This window comes from Callorhinchus milii, unplaced genomic scaffold (assembly GCF_018977255.1).
Source record: "Callorhinchus milii isolate IMCB2004 unplaced genomic scaffold, IMCB_Cmil_1.0 Scaffold2, whole genome shotgun sequence".
In the NCBI taxonomy this organism is placed as follows: Eukaryota; Metazoa; Chordata; class Chondrichthyes; order Chimaeriformes; family Callorhinchidae; genus Callorhinchus; species Callorhinchus milii.
The window spans coordinates 53,456,356-53,476,643 of record NW_024704743.1 but is presented as its reverse complement, the minus strand read 5'-3'; the positions used below and the strand labels follow the sequence as shown (position 1 = coordinate 53,476,643).

The window sequence follows — 20,288 nt, the reverse complement described above, 5'->3', positions numbered from 1 at the left end:
TTTTACCAATATTTAGCGAAACCTATACGTCATTCAAAAAGCGCAGCATATAATAATAATAATCCTTTCATTTGATATAGCGCCTTATCACATCTTCGAGACGTTTCAAAGGACTTCACAGAATATACTGTAAAGTGAATTGACTGTATATTTTGTGAGCAAAACGTGGCAGCCATTTGCATACAGCAGAGTCCCACAAACAGTCGGAACCAAGTTCTTTTTATTTTTGAAGGAGTTGTTACTCCCCGGAAAAGTGATCCCTCAATCGACTAACAACCGGGTTCCTATTTACTGCTAGGTAAACAGAAGCATGCGAAGTAAAGAAACTTGCCAGCCGTGGGTTGAAGTGACTAATTTATTTTTGTTTTTTTGTTCTTGAAGGATTATTATCAGGTGTGGAAACTTGCCCAAGGTTTCGCTCTGCCGGGAATCGAACCCAGGTCTCTTGCTTGTGAAGCGAGTGCTCTAGCCTCCGAGCTACAGGACTCTACTTATGTATTAGGCATAAGCAATTGAGTTAAATTTGTAGTTACATAGAAATACTAAACATAAAATGTTACAGTACAGAAACAGACCATTTGATCCAACTAGTCGATGCCAGTATTTATACTTCACGTGAGCCTCCTCCCCCTTAATCCTTTCTCGTGTACCTCTACATTTGTTTCTTCCTCATGTTCTAAGATGTTCCAACCCTTTTGATGTCGGATGTATCCTTGTAGTTTGTGTGGTCCAAACAGTGGCAATGACAGAGTTTCTTTCACTCGGAGCCATGTTGACCTCAGCTTTTTTGTTGGGGAGAACATTCAGTGTGGAATAAGTGAATGGAACAACCCTGTAACCTTCAAATCCAGTAACCTGTTCATGGACAAATCTTGTCTTCATAGGTACGAAGATCATAAAACACAAAAGCTTATTTGATGAATTAATATCTAATAAGACAAAGTTCTCAAGTTCAAAATGGCTGTGGAAACCTCCTGTACTGGCCAGGATTGAGATATCAATAGATGTAATAGTCAAGTTAATTCCTGTGTCCTGTGTTACCTGCGTTAATTGGGAGTCTCCAAGTTCTACATTTTTAGAATCCTACCAAAGTGGAAAGGGAAGGATTCTATAAATATCATAGCTCGGGCAAAGAGTCAAAGACAATTCTGTGCTGTACTTTGGTGAAGATCAAAGTTCAATAAAATTACACCTATTTGGACCGCTTATGAAATATTTCAATGTAATTCTTGGGGTCAAAGACAATATTAAGAATATGCCTTTCAAGAAAGGTCAAGCCCCCCCTAATGATTTAAACTTATTTAGCAAGACCTAAAGTCCAGGAAAGGACTCGTTCACACAGACTTCACAATCCCAGTTTCAATACCCGGTTGTCTTATCTTGGGCTGGGGCAGCAATAAGGCTATAATTGACCTCAACACCTGGATTAGGTACAGAAAGTTCAGACAGGATTCCTGTTTTTGATTACTAGCGAGTGAAGGTGCTATTTTCTTTTTGTTGTTTCACAAACTCACAAGTTGAATACACACACATACACAAACATACATGAGCTTAGCAATTTTGCTGCATCTATTATCGGTCATAGCTGTTTGTGGGACATTGACAGTGCCTTCTCACCTCAGGCACTGACAGTATCAATCTACATAGATGTACTCTACACTTCACTGAGCCAATGTGGAAACTCAGAGGCTTGTTCAAGCCTAACTCTAACTCTCTGCTTGCCACATTTCCCAATTTTTCCCTCAACAAGCTGCAGATCAACCAGAACTCTGCAGCTTGTGTCCTCTCCAGCATTAGGTTCTACAAGCCAATCACCCCCATCTTCACCCAGCTCCACTGACTTCCCATCCCCCAGAGAATTCAGTTCAAGATCCTTGTCCTCACTTTTAAAGGCCTGCACAGTCTTGCCCCACCCCTACTTCTGCACCCTCTTAAAATCTTATCAACCTGCCTACTCCCTCCACTCAGCAGTCACTGGCCTGCTTCATGCCCCCTGCCCTGCCTATCACATCATTGTTGGTCTGGCTTTCATCCTATCTGCCCCCACTCTCTGGAACTCTATTCCGGAGTCCCTTTGCCTTGGCCCTTCTCTCACTTCCTTCAAGCTCCATCTCAAAACCTTGCTCTTTGACCGTGCCTTTGGTAATCTCCCCCTCCCACCCCTTAGCACCAACCCTCCTAAATCCAACCCCCAGCTTGGGTGCAAATCCTTAACTCTTCAGTGCCTTCGACATCCTCTTGATATGAAAGACGCTATTTAAATGCAACTTTGTTGTTGTTTGTTGCTGTTGTTGTTCAATAGTCTGTGAAACATTTTTAGATATCCTCCCAATGTGAAAGGTACTATATCAATTGCAAAAATATTATTTCTGCCTTAAAGGGTCACACAAACCATTTACAATACACGAGAACCTGTCCTCTAAAAGTACTACACATTCTTACATGTTAAAAACAGAGGGAGTGATTGAATTATGGAAAAGCATTGCAGTGGACTGTATGTGTTGTTTTCAATTAATTATGAGAAGAAAACTGTTTTGTTTAGTAATTTCCAACCTTGCAGGTATCTGAAGATTTGATAAGCTATCTTCAATGGGGTTAAGTCAAATACAGATTACTTTCAGATGATATGTTTGTGTTCCTGTGCCAAGCACAAGCTGAGCAATGTGGCACTGAATCCCTCAAGTGGTCTGGAAACATTGGCTTAGTGAGTCAGAAAGTTGTGGGTTCAAATCCCACATCAGGACTTGAACTGACATAGTCAGGAGATGACAGTCCAATGCAGTGCTGGGGGCGAGTGTTGCTTTGTCGGAGGGCACGCTAAACCAAGGTCCATTCCTGTTCAGGGGGACTTTAAAGATTCTACAACACTATTCGAAAAGAGAAGGGAGTTTCTCCTGGTGTCCTGGCCAACAATTCCCCAAATAAAATTGGTCATTCATTTCACAGCTGTAAGTAGGACATTGCAGTGCTGCTGCGTTTGTCTACAAATACAGTCACCACACTTTACAGTAAATCCTGTAAAGTGTTTTGAGACGTCCTTTTAATGTGATGAGGTGCTATACAAAATGAAAGGATTATTATTATTATTAATATTAATATATTAATAATTATTAATATAATAATATCCTTGCATTTGATATAGCGCTTTTCATGACTTTTAGACGTCTCAAAGCGCCTCGCAGAATACAACAACAACAAGATTACATTTGTATAGCGCCTTTCACCTCGGGAAGATGTCCCAATATACTGTAAAGTGAATTGACTGGATATTTGTGGGCGAAACGCGGGAGCCAGTTGCACACAGCAGTGTCCCACAAACAGTTGTGGATTGAAATGACCAATTTTTTTTTTGAGGGATTATTATCAGGCAAGTGGAGTAAGGAAACTTGCCCAAGGTTTCACCCTGCCCGTAATTGAACCCAGGTCTCTCGCTTGCGAGGCAAGTGCTTTAACCTCTGAGCTACAGGACTCCATTATAACCTTGCCCTCAGAATCACTTCATATTCTCATTGAGAGTTGGCACCCCACACTACATTTGTGAAACGCCCAACAGTCGGTTTGGAGACCAAAAGCATAGACAGATAACATCACTTTGTCAGATAATATCACACAGGACCTTGGGTTAATGTCTCATCTGAAGGACTTGGCATTTCTTACAATGCTATATTATCTCTGAGTAACTGATAGAATGAAGTGGTACTATTTCAGAAATCCTGCTTCAGCTTGTTTTGCTGATGTGGTTTAGTTGACAGGAACTACAGTATGTAGTTGGTACCTCAAGACACAACCTGGATTTCAACCCAATTCGATGTGATCATTTCTTAACATAAACAGTTCGCTTTCTCGGATTCCAATCAATGGGTAATCTTACTGAACTAGTTAGCCTACAAATTATTCAGTCAATTCACTGGACAGTATATTCTGTGAAGCTTTTTGAGACGTCTCAACGATATGATAAGGCACTATATTAAATGCAAGGATTATTATTGTTACTATATGCGTTATATGTGGAAAGAATCACTGGTGCTGAGCACTACAGAAACGTTGAAACCAACCACCTCTTCTAGTTGAGAGATTGGAGGTGTATAAAACTAGAGGGTAGCGTCTCTGGCAGCTGATTAGTCAAGACAACAACGTGCAACTCCCACCTGAGGCTGTGTGCATCACTTACAATCCTGCTTTCACCTGAAATAAATGTGTAAAAAAACATTTTATCCAGTTTGCCTCGCACGATCGTCTTGGCGACAGGGTTCTGAATTATGCCAAACATTGGCGCCTTGCGTTAAATTCGAAAGATGGAGGGGAGTCCACATGTGATTCTTTTCTCAAATGGAAAAAAAACAATTTACTTAAAGTTTCACCTTTTTTCCCCTTTCAATGCCAAATGCCCCTCCTCAAATCATACCCCGTCTCTTTCTTTCTGCTGATTTCCCAAACACAATTAAGGTGGGTCTTTGACACCGAGTAATGTGAGAATCTAGCTCAGTTACAGTGAGAGGTGATGCCCCCTCCACATGGAAACACAACGTAATCGTGAGCCAAACCAAGCTTTTGGTTGCCAAGTCCTCTTCCCTGAGTCGGTCCCGCTTCTTCCTTGTCACCATGATCCAGCCCGCAGATGTGGTGCTAACATGTGTCCTCAAGGTCACAAGCGGATCGAGCAAAATCATTGGGGAATGATTCAGAGACATCTGAGTGAGTTGAGGGGAGCCACTGGCTGACAGTAATGAGGAATCAGTCGGTTCTCATTTAGACCATCACATGATAAGTCCATGAAATTGCTCATTTGGCTGGGGAGAGCCTCAGTCAGCCTTGGCTGTGTTCAGAAAGCACTTGGAGTCGTTGCACAGACATTTGCAGTGAGCAGAAGTCAGGATCTTGCCTTGGTCTTAAAACATCTTCATCCTCACAGTTAATCCTGAGCATGAGGGCTTTCCCTTTCTTAGTACTGATCGGCATCACCTTCCTGGCATCAGTCCTGGAGATAACTGCTCGCAAAAGTAAGCTGTATTTTATCCTTCTCCTCCCAGCCCTCTTCGCCAGGCTCCTCTTTCATTTTTTTTAGATTTTCTTTCCATTTCAGCAACTAACTGTTGCCAGTTGTGAACGTATAGCATGTTAAATACATTTTATCCCAGGGCCACTTGCTGGACAATTATTGATGTATATTCTGTCTATCTTCATATGAAGTTGATTGGTGTTGGTGTGTGCGGGAATCAATCTCTGGGGCTGTTGGTTGTCTGCTCTTATCATTCTTGGGAATGGGAAGGTGCTTAACTTTTGCCCTGAGCCTGAGGTACCTCTGTAACTTAATATTAATGCAAGTAACTTCAGCCCTAGAGATGGCCTGGCCTTCTGTAGCAATGTGACTGTTACCGGTGTAAAACCTTGTTTTAAATGCAAATAAAATTGGTTACCCACTCCATGGCTGTTTGTGGGATATTGCTGTGTGCAACTGGCTTCCACATTTCACCCCCGAAATACGTAGTCACTGCACTTTATAGTATATCCTGTGAAACATGGCTCGACGATGTGATAAGGCACTATATCAAATACAAGGATTATTATTATTGATAATTTAGTTATTTATTGAGAAAGGCAAACAGGACAATAGGGACAAATTGTCATAGAAGTTCCCCTTTACTCAGAGTAACGGTACTGTGTTGAGGCATACGTGTCTGCAACAGTCATAGTTTGATTCTTGTTGTGGCTCAGGTAAGTTGAAGGTACTTGCATGGACATTACTGAGTTCAGCATAGAGCTTTGGCTGAATTACCTACAGACATACGTCTTGAATGGTCTATTACTATTCAAGACCTTCCTCTTTGACTATGCCTTCAGACACCCTCCCATCTCCAACCCCCTACCCTCCACCCATCTTGATTCCAACCCTTAGCTTGGTGCAAACCCTTAACTGTCCAGCAGCTTGGAACATCCTTCCAATGTGAAAGACGCTAGATAAATGTAATTTTGTTGTTGTCTACTCTCAAGTGAAAAATGGCCACAAAGCTTCCTGCAGAATTCTAGGAGTCAGGAGGAGCCAATAGAGGTGGAGGAGGAGAGGAAGCAGAATGAGGAGAGGAGAGTAAATTAGGAAGAGGAGGAGATAGAGAGGAAAAGAACTGACATGAGGAAAAGTGATAAGCAGTGCAAACGGTTGGTACTCTGTGTGTACAGTGTTTTCCTGCTCCGGTGCACAGATACAACTGTCTTTGTGGCTGCTGGTTTGCTCGTTGTGAAATGTTCCCAGCAGTAATTACCAGTTTGCTTGCTATAGATAATTAAATTAAAAAGCTGGGCCTCAAAACAAAAGCGTACATTCAGATAACCTCTGAACTGGTTGAGTGTGTATCATTCTCTGTAAGTTTTATTTATTGTGAAAATTCTTGCAGATTTACCAAAGTTAGCACTTTGTTCAGTAAATGCACTTTGTGGGCTATGAAGCTATATGTTGCACTTTAATCACTGTTATGATTTAAAGTTTTGTTATGTAATTTGTTTTCAAGCAGAGCATTAAACAAGAGCGCTATCAATTTCCACACTGCTAATATCCTGTGGATCTGTAGTCATCTGACAGTCACATGAAAAGGATTAAGATTGTTTGCCTCTCTTCCTGTAACCCAAACTGCTCTTGTTTTCAAAAAATTAAATCCCAATTTGAATATTTTACAGATAGACTTATAATAATAATCCATCCCTTTGATTTAGCACCTTATCACATCATTGAGATGCCTCAAATGCTTCACAGAATATACTGTAAAGCGAATTGACTGTATTTTGTGGGTGAAATGCAGCAGCCAATTGCACACAGCAGTCATGAATTGAGTAACCACATTTTTTCCAAGGGATTATTACTCCCGGAAAAGTGATCCACCAATCGACTAATCAGGTTCCTACCTTACGGCTATGTAAACAGAGGAGTGTGAAGTAAGGAAACTTGCCTAAGGTTTCGCCCCACCCGGGAATCGAACCCAGGTCCTCTCGCTTGCAAGGCGAGTGCTCTAACCACTTAGCTACAGGACTCCACAATTATGAGTTCTATTTCAATATTTTAGAATTAGCAGAATTATTTGATCTTGTTTGTGATGCTGTTTCGTCTCCCTTTATATTTTGTAGTTTTTTTTCCTATATTAAGAAATTATTCTGTACACCAGGTTGAAGGAATGGAGGGATATATTGTAATGAGTTTACGTACTGTACTTGCCACTGACCTAGCAACAGGGAAGGGATAAGGAATGCAATCCTAATTCCTTAAATATTGACTTTTTAAAAAAGGTAATGATTGTATCATGTTGGCATACAATGCTAATGCTATTCAATTGATATTATTTGATTAATAATTCTATACAGAGTACTTAGTTTACTTTTTTTAAACAATAAGTAGCTCTACAAGTGAAATTGGGGATAAAATAGTAGCAGATAAATCTAGTGTTTAAAAAGCAAGTGAAGAATGCACTTTTCCAACCATTTGTAAATGTCAAAATCACTCGTACTGTTTAATAGTGTGTATTAGCACATTGTAAACCAGAGGAGAAAACATTGGTTGCATTTACTTTCCACATTCACTGCTCCTTCATACATGGTGCTAACATTTTCTCTAATTTTTCTGACTTCAGTAATGTACGTGAATAAGTAATAAGCTAAATAGAACAGTCACATGACCTGAAATCTCTGTGCAGGTGCTGGGGTTTGGAAGCATTGATATAAGTTGGATAATGTGCACCTATGCTCTACACACTGTACAGTGACCAGATAAAAGTTTAGCAATCAAAACAAAATTTTATTTATTCCGATGTGCTTCCAATTATTTCTTTGTTTTGTCAGGTTACCGTGACGTGTTAACCCATGGAAGGAAATTGTTCTTCACCTCTCGGCATTCTATCCATCTACCTGGATGGCTCCCTGATAGCAATTCCTGGGATGACCAAATCTATCCCTCTTGGAGGAAAAACGACATCCGATGGAAACACTGTTGGAAAGGTAAGTAAACGTAAAAGTATTTTTGTTTGTATTGCAGGGATTATATTTAGATGGGTAAAATGTTTCCTCTTTGACGTTGAATCTTGCTTAGTTAAAGATGAGAAAGTTTGGATTGTTAATGGTCATCTGTGAAATAAGCATTATTTTTTCCACACCACAACAGCCTGGCTCAGTTGGCAGCACAGACAGTTGTAAGTTCAAGCCTCATGTAGGGCTATTAAGTTCACTGTACACTGTTCACTGCTCACTGGTAGAGCATTGCATTGTTGGAGGTGCTCATTCCATGGAAAAAATGTTAAAGCCAATGTTCCATTTGCCCATTCAGATGGATATTAAAAATCCTATGACATTTTTTGTAATGAGAAAGGAATTTCTCGTGGCTTTCTGGCCAACCTCGGATAAAATTAGTCATTCACCTCATGATTAATTATGCACAAATTGGCTGCTGTGTCTGCCAGCAAATACAGTCACAACACCTGACAGCATTTACTTGTGAAGTCCTTTGAGACACTTTGATGTTAGAAGTGCTATATAATGTATTATTATAACTGTTTTCTGATTCAGCAACTCATGATCAGAGGCCTCTGTAGTGGTGCGAGAAATGAACATTGACGCTCTTGCAAATTTGTTTTGAGGCCTGTGTTGGAAATATAGGACACCTGAAACATTTATGCCACACTGTTAAGTTCATAAGTGTAGGCACACATTGTGCCTCAAAATTGAAATACAGACTTGAGTTATTGGTGCAGTGGACCTTCCATACTAGATGCCAGGCTTGCCAGTGCTTTCAATGACAAACAATACAATTCTACCTGGTTAAAATCCAGCAGTACCCTAAGCATCGAAGCCTCAGGTATTCCCAATCTGCGACCAATGCTCTGTAGAATTAGGTAAACAGGATGCATCCCTCCACCGAGAGTTTCATTCCATTCCAAATATGGGAATTTCTATTTCTAAGTGCATTCAGGGAATTCCAAGTTTGGTTGAGACACTCAAGTATGGTGATGGGTTTCCGCATATAATAATAATAATAATAATCCTTGCATTTGATATAGCGCTTTTCACGTCGGGAGGACGTCCCAAAGCGCTTCACAGAACACACTGTAAAGTGAATTGACTGTATATTTGTGGGCGAACGCGGCAGCCAATTGCGCACAGCAATGTCCCACAAACAGTCGTAGATTGAAAATGACCAATTTATTATAGTTTTTTGTTTTGGAGGGATTATTATTAGGCGTGTGGAGTAAGGAAACTTGCCCAAGGTTTCGCCCTCTGCCTGGAATTGAACTCGGGTCTCTCGCTTGCAAAGCGAGTGCTCTAACCACTGAGCTACAGGACTCCACAAAGCCAGCTGACCAAAATAAAATAATGGGATGCAGATAGAAAGTTATTTGAGACATACAAACTTTATTTTTGCTGTGTGATATAGTCTCTCAATGGTCTATTGGGTAATGGCAATATCTGATGCATCACAAGACCATATTAGTAGGTCATTGGTTTGAGTCTTAGTCCACACTGAAATTGGTTGATTTCACATTAGGCCTGAGCATGTCAGTTAGAGAGGGGAAAATCATCCAGGGGTCCTGTTTCCGGTCGCTATCCTGAGCCCCTGTGGGAAGATAGGTGTATGGGCGTGCTGATAAGGATAGTATTGGGTTCAGCTGTTATGGTTCCCTGTAGTCTAATAGCCTGCCACAGGTTTCAGAGGTGACTGGTACTTGTTGAACCTTTTCCGGTACGAGGCAAAATTGCCTTTACAGAGGATGAAGGTTTGGGGAGGACAGGACAAGGGGTGGGGGGACGAAATTGGGAGGAAACAAAAAGGGAGGTGCACGGCACTAAGACATGCTCAATGCAAATTCCTGTCCTCAAGTTGCATTACATTCAATGAAACAGCCTGGGGGGGTGGTGAGGAGTGGGGGTGGTGGTGGTTGTGTGTTCGAATTATCCATCTGAGTCATGAATTAAAATGAATCCAAGCCATTATTTATTCAGAAAATGTATTTTCTATTAATCAGTGGATGAAACAATTGTGATATGTGTCATATCACAATTTAAGAAAAAAGTGATACACAATAATTATAATAATAATCCTTGCATTTGATATAGCATCTTATCATGTCTTCTAAACGACTCAAAGCGCTTCACAGAATATACTGTAAAGTGAATTGACTGTATATTTTGTGGGCGAAATATGCTAAATCGTGAGGGCATACAATAGCGCTATATGCCTAAGAAATCTACAGCTGTAAGTTCCTCCCAGGGCACTAGCTAAACCTTCTACAATTAAGACTTCACCCACAAACACACAGTCACTGCACTTTACAATATATCCTGTGAAATCCTTTGGGACCTATTCCAAATGTAAGGATTATTATTATAATTTTCACAAAATTATGCCAGATCTTTGAAAAGATCTGCATTGTAAGACTGGAAACATGAAAAAGGCTTTCCCTTCTATTGGGGAAGACCTTAGTTTATGAGATGGGTTGTGGTTAGTATTGTTACTTGAATCGGACTTGCTGGATCCTGAAAAGCATGAGCTGGGGGGAGGGTAATATTTATCTTATTATCAAAACCAGCATCACCTTATGCTGTGTGTATGTGCTCTATTCACTGTGAAACCACATGAGCTCCATAATTAAAATAAATAATAATTATCCTTGTCTTTGATATAGTACCTTATCATGACGTTGAGGTGCCTCAAAGCGTTTTGCAGGAATTGTTTAGAATTTGTATATCATATGCTCTAATCTTATTGGTTGTTTTGCTCTTTCAGGTGGAAAAGTAGTAGCTCACTTGACCAACGATGGACCGACCCTGGTAGGAGCAAATGTAACCTTTGCTGTCATGCTCGAGTTTCCCAAATGTCAGAAAGAGGATGATAATGGCGATATAATATATGATTCAAACTGCAAAAATGGTAAATATGCTTATAGAGTGGAACAGACTTGGAAATGCTACGTAGGAACAAAACTTAGCAATGTCTTTTTTCTGCATTTGCAGCATTTCAACAGGACATTTTCTCTCTGATCTTCTACCCTACTCCTCCACTTGCTCCATCTGCTCAGCTAACTCAGGTTTGCTGTGCTTCCCCAGCCTCTCCATGCTACCCTTGATGGCCCAGAACTTCAGATCTTACATCCCTAACCTCCATCTACTCCTCCTTCTCTATGTATCTTTATTTCCCTCCTCAAAACCTACCTCTTCAAACTCACCTATGGCCACCTCCCCTTTCCCCTTCTCCCTTCCTTATTGTTCAACCCCATTCTTGTAGAGTGCTTTGAGACGTTACTCTATGGGAAAAGTGCTATAAATTCAAGTCGGTGTTGTATGATGAAGATTGCTTATTTCAAACTCTTCGTAAGATTTTCTTCTGTATTACAAGTTATAGGTTTGATTCCTCTGTGTGGTATGAATCACTAATAGTGGTAATAATAATAAGTTTATTTATTAATAATAACTATTGTTTACTTTGCAGCCTCCTCATTCTTTCCTGGTCAATATGTGTACAACTGGACATCTTGGATTGATGACTATGGTTGGTTTAACTGCACCAAATTTACCAAGTGTAATATCTTCCCAGATGGTCATCCTGTCCCCAGACACACAGAATGGAGGAGAAAGAACTTTATTTATATCTGGCACACACAAGGTTGGTACAGTGAACATTTCTTTCCAGTCTCAGAGATCCTCTGGTACAATTTCTTAACCAAACCTGTTTCAAATTTAGGTCAATATTATCAACAAACTGGTGGCTCCAAGATGATGCTCTCTGTCAATACAACTAACATCACACTCGCTGACCACATGATGGAGTTGTCTGTCTACCGAAAAAATCATCATGGCAAGAACAAGTATATTCCAATTACAACAGCAAGTGACCCATACACTGTTACAGGTAAGACTAGCAAGAGGATTGGGTTGATCTTTTTATGGAGTGTGCATTGGTTTCAAAATGTTTGTGTTCACCCAAAAAAGATAATAATAATCCTTGCATTTGATCATGTCTTCAAGACTTCTCAAAGCACTTCACAGAATATGCTGTAAAGTGAATTGACTGTATATTTTTGTGGGCAAAATCTAGAACCAAAAGCCAGCAGCAAAAGCAAGTTTACTGCCATGTCTGCCGGCAAAATACACAATCACTCCACTGTACATTGAATCCTGTGAATCGCTTTAAGATGTTCTCCTGACTTGAAAGGTGCAAATGATTATTAATTATATTTATAATTAAGTGTAATGATTATTATTATAGTTGGCTACTATGCCTGTAGCCTACAAAAATCAATCCAGTGTATTTATCATAATAATAATCCTTGCAATTCATATGTCACTGATTCACATTGTCAATATGTCTCAAAGTTCTTCATGTGATTTTTGTAAAGTTTGCATAGTTTTTTGTATGAAATGAAAATGAATAGTAATTTTATATTTCCTTGACTGAAATATAATATACAGGTTTTCATTCATAACATAAGCATAAGCACTCTGGGACGCTACCCCGCGTGAAGGCCGCTATATAATGGCAAGTTCTTGTTGTATAAGACATATTTCCCCATTGTAAAATGTATTTACATTCTCAAGCCTGAGTCATTAGTACCCAGAGGATTGGCTGCTTTTGCTACTTTAGAAGATGTGCTGATTGTTGAGCATTAGGATTGTCGGTACCCGGTTTCGTATCTGCTGGAGACATGTAGTCCGGTTTATGTTGAAGACAAATTGAGGAGCAAAACCTGAGTGCTAGATATCATTTATTGTCACAACTCTATTAAACATGATAAGTTTTTACCTTGTATTTCTGGTTGTCTTACTGTAAAGTTATTTTATCTTCCAGACAAGATTCCAGTTTTCGTGACTATTTCCCAGAAAAGTAAATGCAAGAACGATGAAAATGTTTATATAAAGAATCTGAAAATGATTTTCAATGTAAAAATTCAAGATCCCAGCAACTACCTAAAGAAGGCAGCCATAACCTACCGCTGGAATTTTGATGATGGAAATGAGTCCGTTTCAAAAGTCCGAACTACAACTCACAATTACACAATGTTGGGGCAATACACTCCTACTCTGACTGTTGAAGCAATCATACCAGTCCCTTGTAGCTCCATTAAAACAACCACGATGAGTCCTACTACTACTACACCAAACCCTACAAGTGGTAGGCTTGTGTTTTTTTTCCTGATTATTCAGTGAAATATCAAAATTAACCTTGTACATACTATAAACATGTAACAATTGTTTAAGTTCAGAATTAATCCTTGATTTAACTTGGTAATTATTAATATAGTTTTCATTATTCTAAATATTCCTCAAATAGGTTTATCTTTACAATATATCTTAATGCAAAAGTATATAATGGAGTTTATTTTTATATTCCTAATATTGCTGGAAACTAACCCTGGCCATAATGTAACCCCTCCTGGTTTTGTGTTCGTGATAACCACTCTGAAAACAGCAACTACTCCAGAACCCACAACTACTGCAGAAATCACCACAACTCGAGAACCCACCACGACTGCTGAATCCACTACAACTCCAGTACCCACAACTCCTTCAAAATCCACACATGCTTCAGAATCTACATCCACTCAACAGCCTACAAACACTTCAGAACCCACAAGCACCATGTCTCCTGCAACAAACTCCAGTAAGTGTCTTGTCGTGGGAGAAGAGTTTAGAAATCAGAGTGAAAATTGAATAATACTCGATGCAAAAGAATCAAGACTCAGAAAAGATTGAATGGAGATCTTATTAAATATCTTATCCTTTTCAAAATTGATATATTGTAGTTCATCAGTGGTGAGAAAGAGTTAATTTTGTAACATTGTTGTTTGTAAACTAGCTAGATTTGCCTCATAGAAAAGCTATCAATCTGATTTTATTATTCAAAATATAGTGATAGTTCCTGGTAATAGTTCCACTGATTCATTCTTATTTGAGATATTGACCTATTTCAGAAAACTGTTGTTTGGTATTTACTTGTAAAGCAAAAATCTATTTGCAACTAATATCTCCTTTACTGTAAACACATCCTCATTGACCAAACAGCATCAATTTGTCATCTGTACAACTTGTTTGCACCATTTCAGCTACTGGCTCACCAATGACCATGGGTAACACCAACTCTACGAGAAGGCCAATGCAGTTGGCAAGGAGACGGACTCCCTGCTTAGACTGCTATATCTCCCGATATGGTTACTTTAAAACAAACATCACTATTGTTGGTAGGTATTTCTTTCTGAAGGTGTTGTGCAGTTACAGTGACACTTTTTGAGGATTTGTGAGTTAATCAATTCGAATTTGTAGTTATGAAAGCTAAAGCCTGCCCAAACAATGGGGCAGTGACATAGCTAACTGGTAAGTTTTTACTGTTAATGAAGAGCTGGTTGTTTCACCAGCTTTAATAGCATTACACATGTTAAGGGTCATCCAGTCGATCAGATGGGAATTTTTAGATTGTAAAATCTTAAGTAAACAATTGCAGTTAGATTGCACTTATATTACATTTAATGCAAAGCCAAATTGGGATTAGATTGCTCCTACAACTATTCCCTCAACTGGATAGAGAAAGGATTAACAACAACAACAACTTGCTTTTATATAGCGCCCCTCGTGCAGGGTAGCATCCCAGAGCACTTGACAGTGGCGGAGCATGACACCGAACCAGGGGAGGTAGAGGTGTCTCTTAGGCACGGTTGAATAGGAAGGTCTTCAGGTGCGACCTGAAGATGGGGAAGGGAGGGGCAAGATGGAGGGATAGAAGAAGAATGTTCCAGAGTTTCGGGACCTAGTGGCTGAAAGCACGGCTACCGATGGTGGAATGGGGGGCATGTGGCCAGAGACAGTCAAGCGGAGGCTGCGGGTTGAGGGGTATGCACGTCAGAGAGGTCGGGAGGTGCCAGGGCATGAAGGGATTTGAAAACGAGTGTGAGGATCTTGAAATCAATCTTTTCGGCGATAGGGATCCAGTGGAGCCTGGCTAGAGCTGGTGTGATGGGGGTGCGGAGTATAGAGGAGATAAAAGCCACAGGATAGGAGACATTGATAGGAGCCAATGAGTATGGCTTCCATCTTGTCAACATTTAGATGTAGGAAGTTTTCGCTGATCCAGGCCCTCATGTCTGCCAGACCTGGAGTCGAAGCTGGAGAAGAAGATCATATGTTGTATATTGAGATTGTGTCAGTTTAACAAGGAAATCATGTTGAATTGACACATGGTCTAGTAGTTCTACTGAATATTGTTATAATAAAATAGGAAAAAATTGGACTAAACACTTTACAACCGCTTGCTTGTAATTTTTTTTAATGCAATAGCACATGTCTCTTAAATGCTTTTGTAGAATTAAGATTGTAGGTATATGTAAAATGCAGCAGAATTTTTTTTTATCTTTGTCAGATGGAATACTTGAAATGAAGATTGTGCAGATGACCAGTGTTCAAGTTGCCACACAACCTCTGGCAAATTCCATGGTAGACTTTGTTGTCACATGCAATGGCAGGTATGGGGCTGACTTTATTCAAGATCACATACTTACTTAAGAACATAAGAAATGCTAGCCAAAAAAAAGACCAAGGTCCATCAAGTTTGTCTTCCACCTTCCTGGCGGTCGCATGCACATATGTCCTGAACTACCTATGTACTATATCCCATAATGTTATTTCCTAAAAGAAAACTATCTAATCTGTGTTTGAATGAATCAACACTTCCTGCTTCAACCGTCACCCTCGGGAGCCTGTTCCATAGGTTTACCATTCGCAGGTTTACTTACAGTTATACTTGTCGCTGTTTCTTTTACAAAGAATAAAGTAACTTGTCATTGGCGATTTGTAGCATTGTGAGACATTCCCATCTGAACTGTCCAAGTCAGGAAAAGCCTTTCCACGCTTAATTAAAAAAATTGTAGTTTAACCAACAGATGATTCAATCATGGATGAGTAAAAGTTATTCTATGAATATTGTATATAACCTCTTTGGAAAGGTTAGATTCAATTCATTTACTTAGGCATTCTCTCACACACAATTAAACACTAATTGTCGCTATCATATTTATGGAGAAATCCCCCACTCTGCATCAAAAGGTGGGGTTGGGGGAATCATTTAAGTATGAAATCCCATTTCTCTGTGTTCTATGCCACTGAAGATTTTAGTTTTGGAGAGCATAGAGATTGGTGTAGATCAGTTCAAAGCTGGTTAGATCAGCAACATTTCTCTTGTTTTAACATGTATTTGTTCTGATTACACTCAACACACAAAACTTCCTCTCAAATGCACTGGTGCTGGATCTTGAGCTCAACCCTATATGGCAGAGGCTGGATGTTCAATGCACACTACCTAGTAGCATAAAGACATAGTATTGGCATCTCTTAAGTGAACATCAACTGAGCCTATGGAAGTAATGATAGTAATAATCTTTGCATTTGATATAGTTCCTTTCATGCTCCTTTCACGAGGATATCTCAAAGTGCTTCACAGGAATTACTGTAAAATGTATTGATTATTTTATAGCTCAATGTAACAGCCAATTTGTGCATAGATTTTCATCTAAATGCGATCGAAATTTATAGACTTCATTGGAGAGCCTGTTTAAACTTCCTTGTATTTCTATATTTGCCCACAAAATACACAATCAATCCACTTTACAGTACATTCAGTGAGACGCCTCAAAGATATGAAAAGCTGCTATATCAAATGCAAGGATTATTATTCACTGAATATTGTCTTCAAAATAACATAGGTAGTTATAATCCAGAACCACGTCTTATCGAAAGCCTTACTTTTATGGACATTTTGTGTCTTACAGTATCCCGACTGATGTGTGCACTGTGATTGCAGACAAATCATGCATGGTGCCAAAGAACATCATTTGCGATCCCATTAAAGCAGCTGACATATGCCATTTTACCCTTCGTAGAGGATTCAACCAATCTGGGATCTACTGTGTGAATATTACATTAAGTGATAATACTAGCTTAGCTGTCGCTAGTACTCTAGTATCAGTTAAAGGTATGTGGCTATTTGTGCCTTCACTTCTTTACGTAATGAGAACAATTAATTTTTTGGACTTCACTATGTAAAAATACAACATTCTATTACAACTATTACAACTGTTGCAAATTGAGGTTTCTGCTTGCACTCTGGTTACTTATCCCACAGCCTGATTCAGTGCCATTTGTGCAACATAACCATTGGATTGAGTTTGTATTTGAGATCACCTGATTCCCTTCTATAAAGGCATGGCATGTATTCAGAGAAGACCACTCTTTGATTTTGTGATGCACAGAATGATGACAGGGAGTACAGAAAAAATACAAGTCCAGTTTTTTTTTGAAGAAACATAATTTAGATTAGACACAATCCCCTTCACAAGTATACCCTTCTTTGTGTTGCTCCTTTTTTTTCCTTTCTGGCTCTCCAGCCACCATTTCAAGATCCTCATTGCCTCTTTCAGATCAGACACTATATGTGCATATATTTAAAGCATTTTTTATTCAAACACTTCCCTGTCTCAATCACTGCAATGATTCCTAACTGAATGTCAATCTGGATGCTGATCAATTGTTTCATTGGCCACCTTTTCCCCTTTGTTTTTATATCCTTTGACATCTGTATTGAGTTCTCCCTCCAAAACTGATCTAATTCTTCACAGCAACTGTATATGTTAAATCAGCAATTAAACTTCTCAAACTTGAATAAATGTGAACTGAGCACTTATTCATGCTTGGGACTGCTTTGCTTAAACCAGTACTTTGATAAAATTGAGCGACATAAATCACTTTATAGGGTAACATAATGGCCACATTTCTTGTCATTTGACTTTGGCCAGAAATGGTTGCCAATTCCTTCCCAATCTTTGAAAGGGACACTTGTCACAGAAAACAGCTGAGACAGTGATGTGAATGAATCAAGGCTCATGGTGCATTAGAGGTTAATTGGCCTCTTTCTTTGGACATGAAAATTCTCAGGAGAGATTTTCTCCCTCTTCTTGTCTGTTGACTAAATGTAATTGCTCCTCTTATTCTTCTTCCTGAAGGTACAAATTGTATAAACTGTCCTCCTCTTCCAAGAGGCCATTCTTCTTGGACACTGAGGGTGTTGGGAGGGGGTGGTTGGTAACAATTGGTCCATAAGAGCTGAGAATAGTCTTTCCCCATATACATCAATACAGTGTGTGTGATAATGGTTAGGAATAGAAAACTGGTCTTTTTCTCTCTTCACGGAAAAGGTGGCTTTTGCTGACATTTTAGAGCAAGAAGGATTCAGTTGTCTCTTCTGTTGCTTGAAACTACAATAGGAGTTGCTATCACACTTGTGCTTGAGCCAATCATTGCTTTTGGCCAGGGTCATATGTTTCCTTTATTATAAACCTTACTTCGATTGTGAAGGAGAGAACAATAAATGAAGGTTACTGAAACACGAAGATCCCAGAGAATGAATGATGTTTGCGTGGCCCATGTTGTTTTTAAAAAGTAGATGTTTTGAGGTTCAAATTCTGATTATAGTTTTAAACTTACAGGTTCAAGCAATGCTACAATACAACAAACCATCCTAATACTTGGTGCCTGTCTAGTGATTCTTATTATTGGTGTGACTGGCTTATTTTATAGGTAAGTTTAATTCTCCTCCAGGATGAGAGAAATCCTAAACTGTTTTTTGGAATGTTTCTATTGCCAACCAAAGCATTTACAAGATATCAGAATGAAGAGTACAGTTCTGAAACCATTCAGGTACCATTCCCTCTCTGAAGACAAATAAATGCTTTTACTGTTCCATCTCTAAAGTAATTGGGTGCAGTCCTATATTTGCCCAAATTAAATTTCAAAATGAAAATCTTTCAGTCTAAAATTCTAACATCTGTTGAAATGAGTGTCTCTGGTGTCTTTCCAGATCACATAACTAAATTGGATCCTGTATGTCTGAATGGCTTGCTGTAGGTTCTATGTAGTTCTATTGTGTACAATCCAGTGTTCAGAAACTTAAAAACACTGATAGATTATTTTTATAAACTTAAGGTACTTTGGAAAGTATACCAATCAGCTGTTAACCACCCAACATTAAGATATAGTTTAATATTGCAATAGGAAGATGGTATGGTGGTGATCTTGAAGGGTAAGAACATATGGGCTGAGAGCTTTCTTCATCCATACCTACCTTTTAATTGTGTGATGCATCTATAACTAATTCTTACAAACATTAGTTGTGACCAGTTAACCAGTTACTGTGAAATTACAGGTGCAGAAATATTTCCTTTCTTTTGGGTGATTTTTTTTATTATTCCAGTTGCAAAATAAAGTAAAATGACCAAAAATAGGTCAATCACTTCATGTGAACATTGCTGTGTGCAAATTGGTTAATGCATTTCCCCACAAACACCCAGTCATCACACCCAATAGTAATTACTACAAAGTGCACTGAGACATTTCAATATTATATTATTATATTCAATAGTATAAGGGCTTCATTTATTATTAGCAACACTGTAAGCTTTTCTGGGGAGGGGGAGGGTGCATGGGGGACAAGGAAGAGACAATAAATTAGACAAAATTTACACCACACTAAGAAAGAAGCATCATTTGAAGTTATGTAACTTGTTTTATATAGCGCTCTGGGATGCAACCCCCCTGAAGGGCGTCATATAAATTCAAGTTGTTGTTGTTTTGCAGGCGTTACAAAGAATATATACCAGTTAACAGACAGGAGAATGTGGGCCAAAGACAGATGGTGGTGAATGGTGAAAACAGCAGTGTGTATTTCAACAGCCTGAAGGCTGTACTTTTCACTGCAAGCAATGAGAAAAGCCCCCTGTTGAAGAATGCACCTGGAATCAATTAATGGGAGCTCCTTATTGAAGAAGAGCCCTGGTTGAGCAGTATTTAACTGCTCGTCTCAGAACCAGTGTTGCTTAAGCAAATCTCGATTATCGAAACGCCCACTTGCATTGCTTTGACTCCTCTCTGTGAACAAATGGATTACAACTTGAAACATTTGTTCCCCCTCCTTTCCCTGAAGATAAAAGCGAAACTGTACTATGAAAAATCTTTATTGTATATGATGAAACAAACACTTGTTGATGTAACTCTATGCTATAGTGAAAATTATTCAACATATTTCTGATTTAACTCTTTCCATTCTGCTACAAAATGTAATTTCTCTTCACCCTGCAAAGTACAGTAATGGTAAGGTGGCAGTGTATTGTCTAGTTTATTTGCAGTTGTTCAAATCCTGCTGCTGAGGTTACTCTGCTGCTTGTTTTCTAAGTCCATCACTATAAAGGGATGTTTGGAGAAATGCATTTGCTAATGAGGGC

At 39.1% G+C, this 20,288-nt stretch overlaps 1 protein-coding gene across 1 annotated transcript; it reads left to right on the top strand.

Annotated features, from left to right (window-relative positions):
- The first annotated feature begins 4,924 nt into the window (after positions 1 to 4,924).
- gpnmb (glycoprotein (transmembrane) nmb) lies at positions 4,925 to 19,982 on the top strand. The gene is made up of 12 exons (XM_042346971.1): positions 4,925 to 5,000; positions 7,825 to 7,980; positions 10,760 to 10,903; positions 11,462 to 11,635; positions 11,714 to 11,881; positions 12,818 to 13,141; positions 14,073 to 14,207; positions 15,380 to 15,482; positions 16,785 to 16,987; positions 18,015 to 18,093; positions 18,484 to 18,588; positions 19,645 to 19,982. Exons 1-12 carry the CDS (start codon positions 4,925 to 4,927, stop codon positions 19,811 to 19,813), a joined length of 1,836 nt encoding a protein of 611 aa, XP_042202905.1. The 3' UTR covers positions 19,814 to 19,982.
- Positions 19,983 to 20,288: the final 306 nt, after the last annotated feature.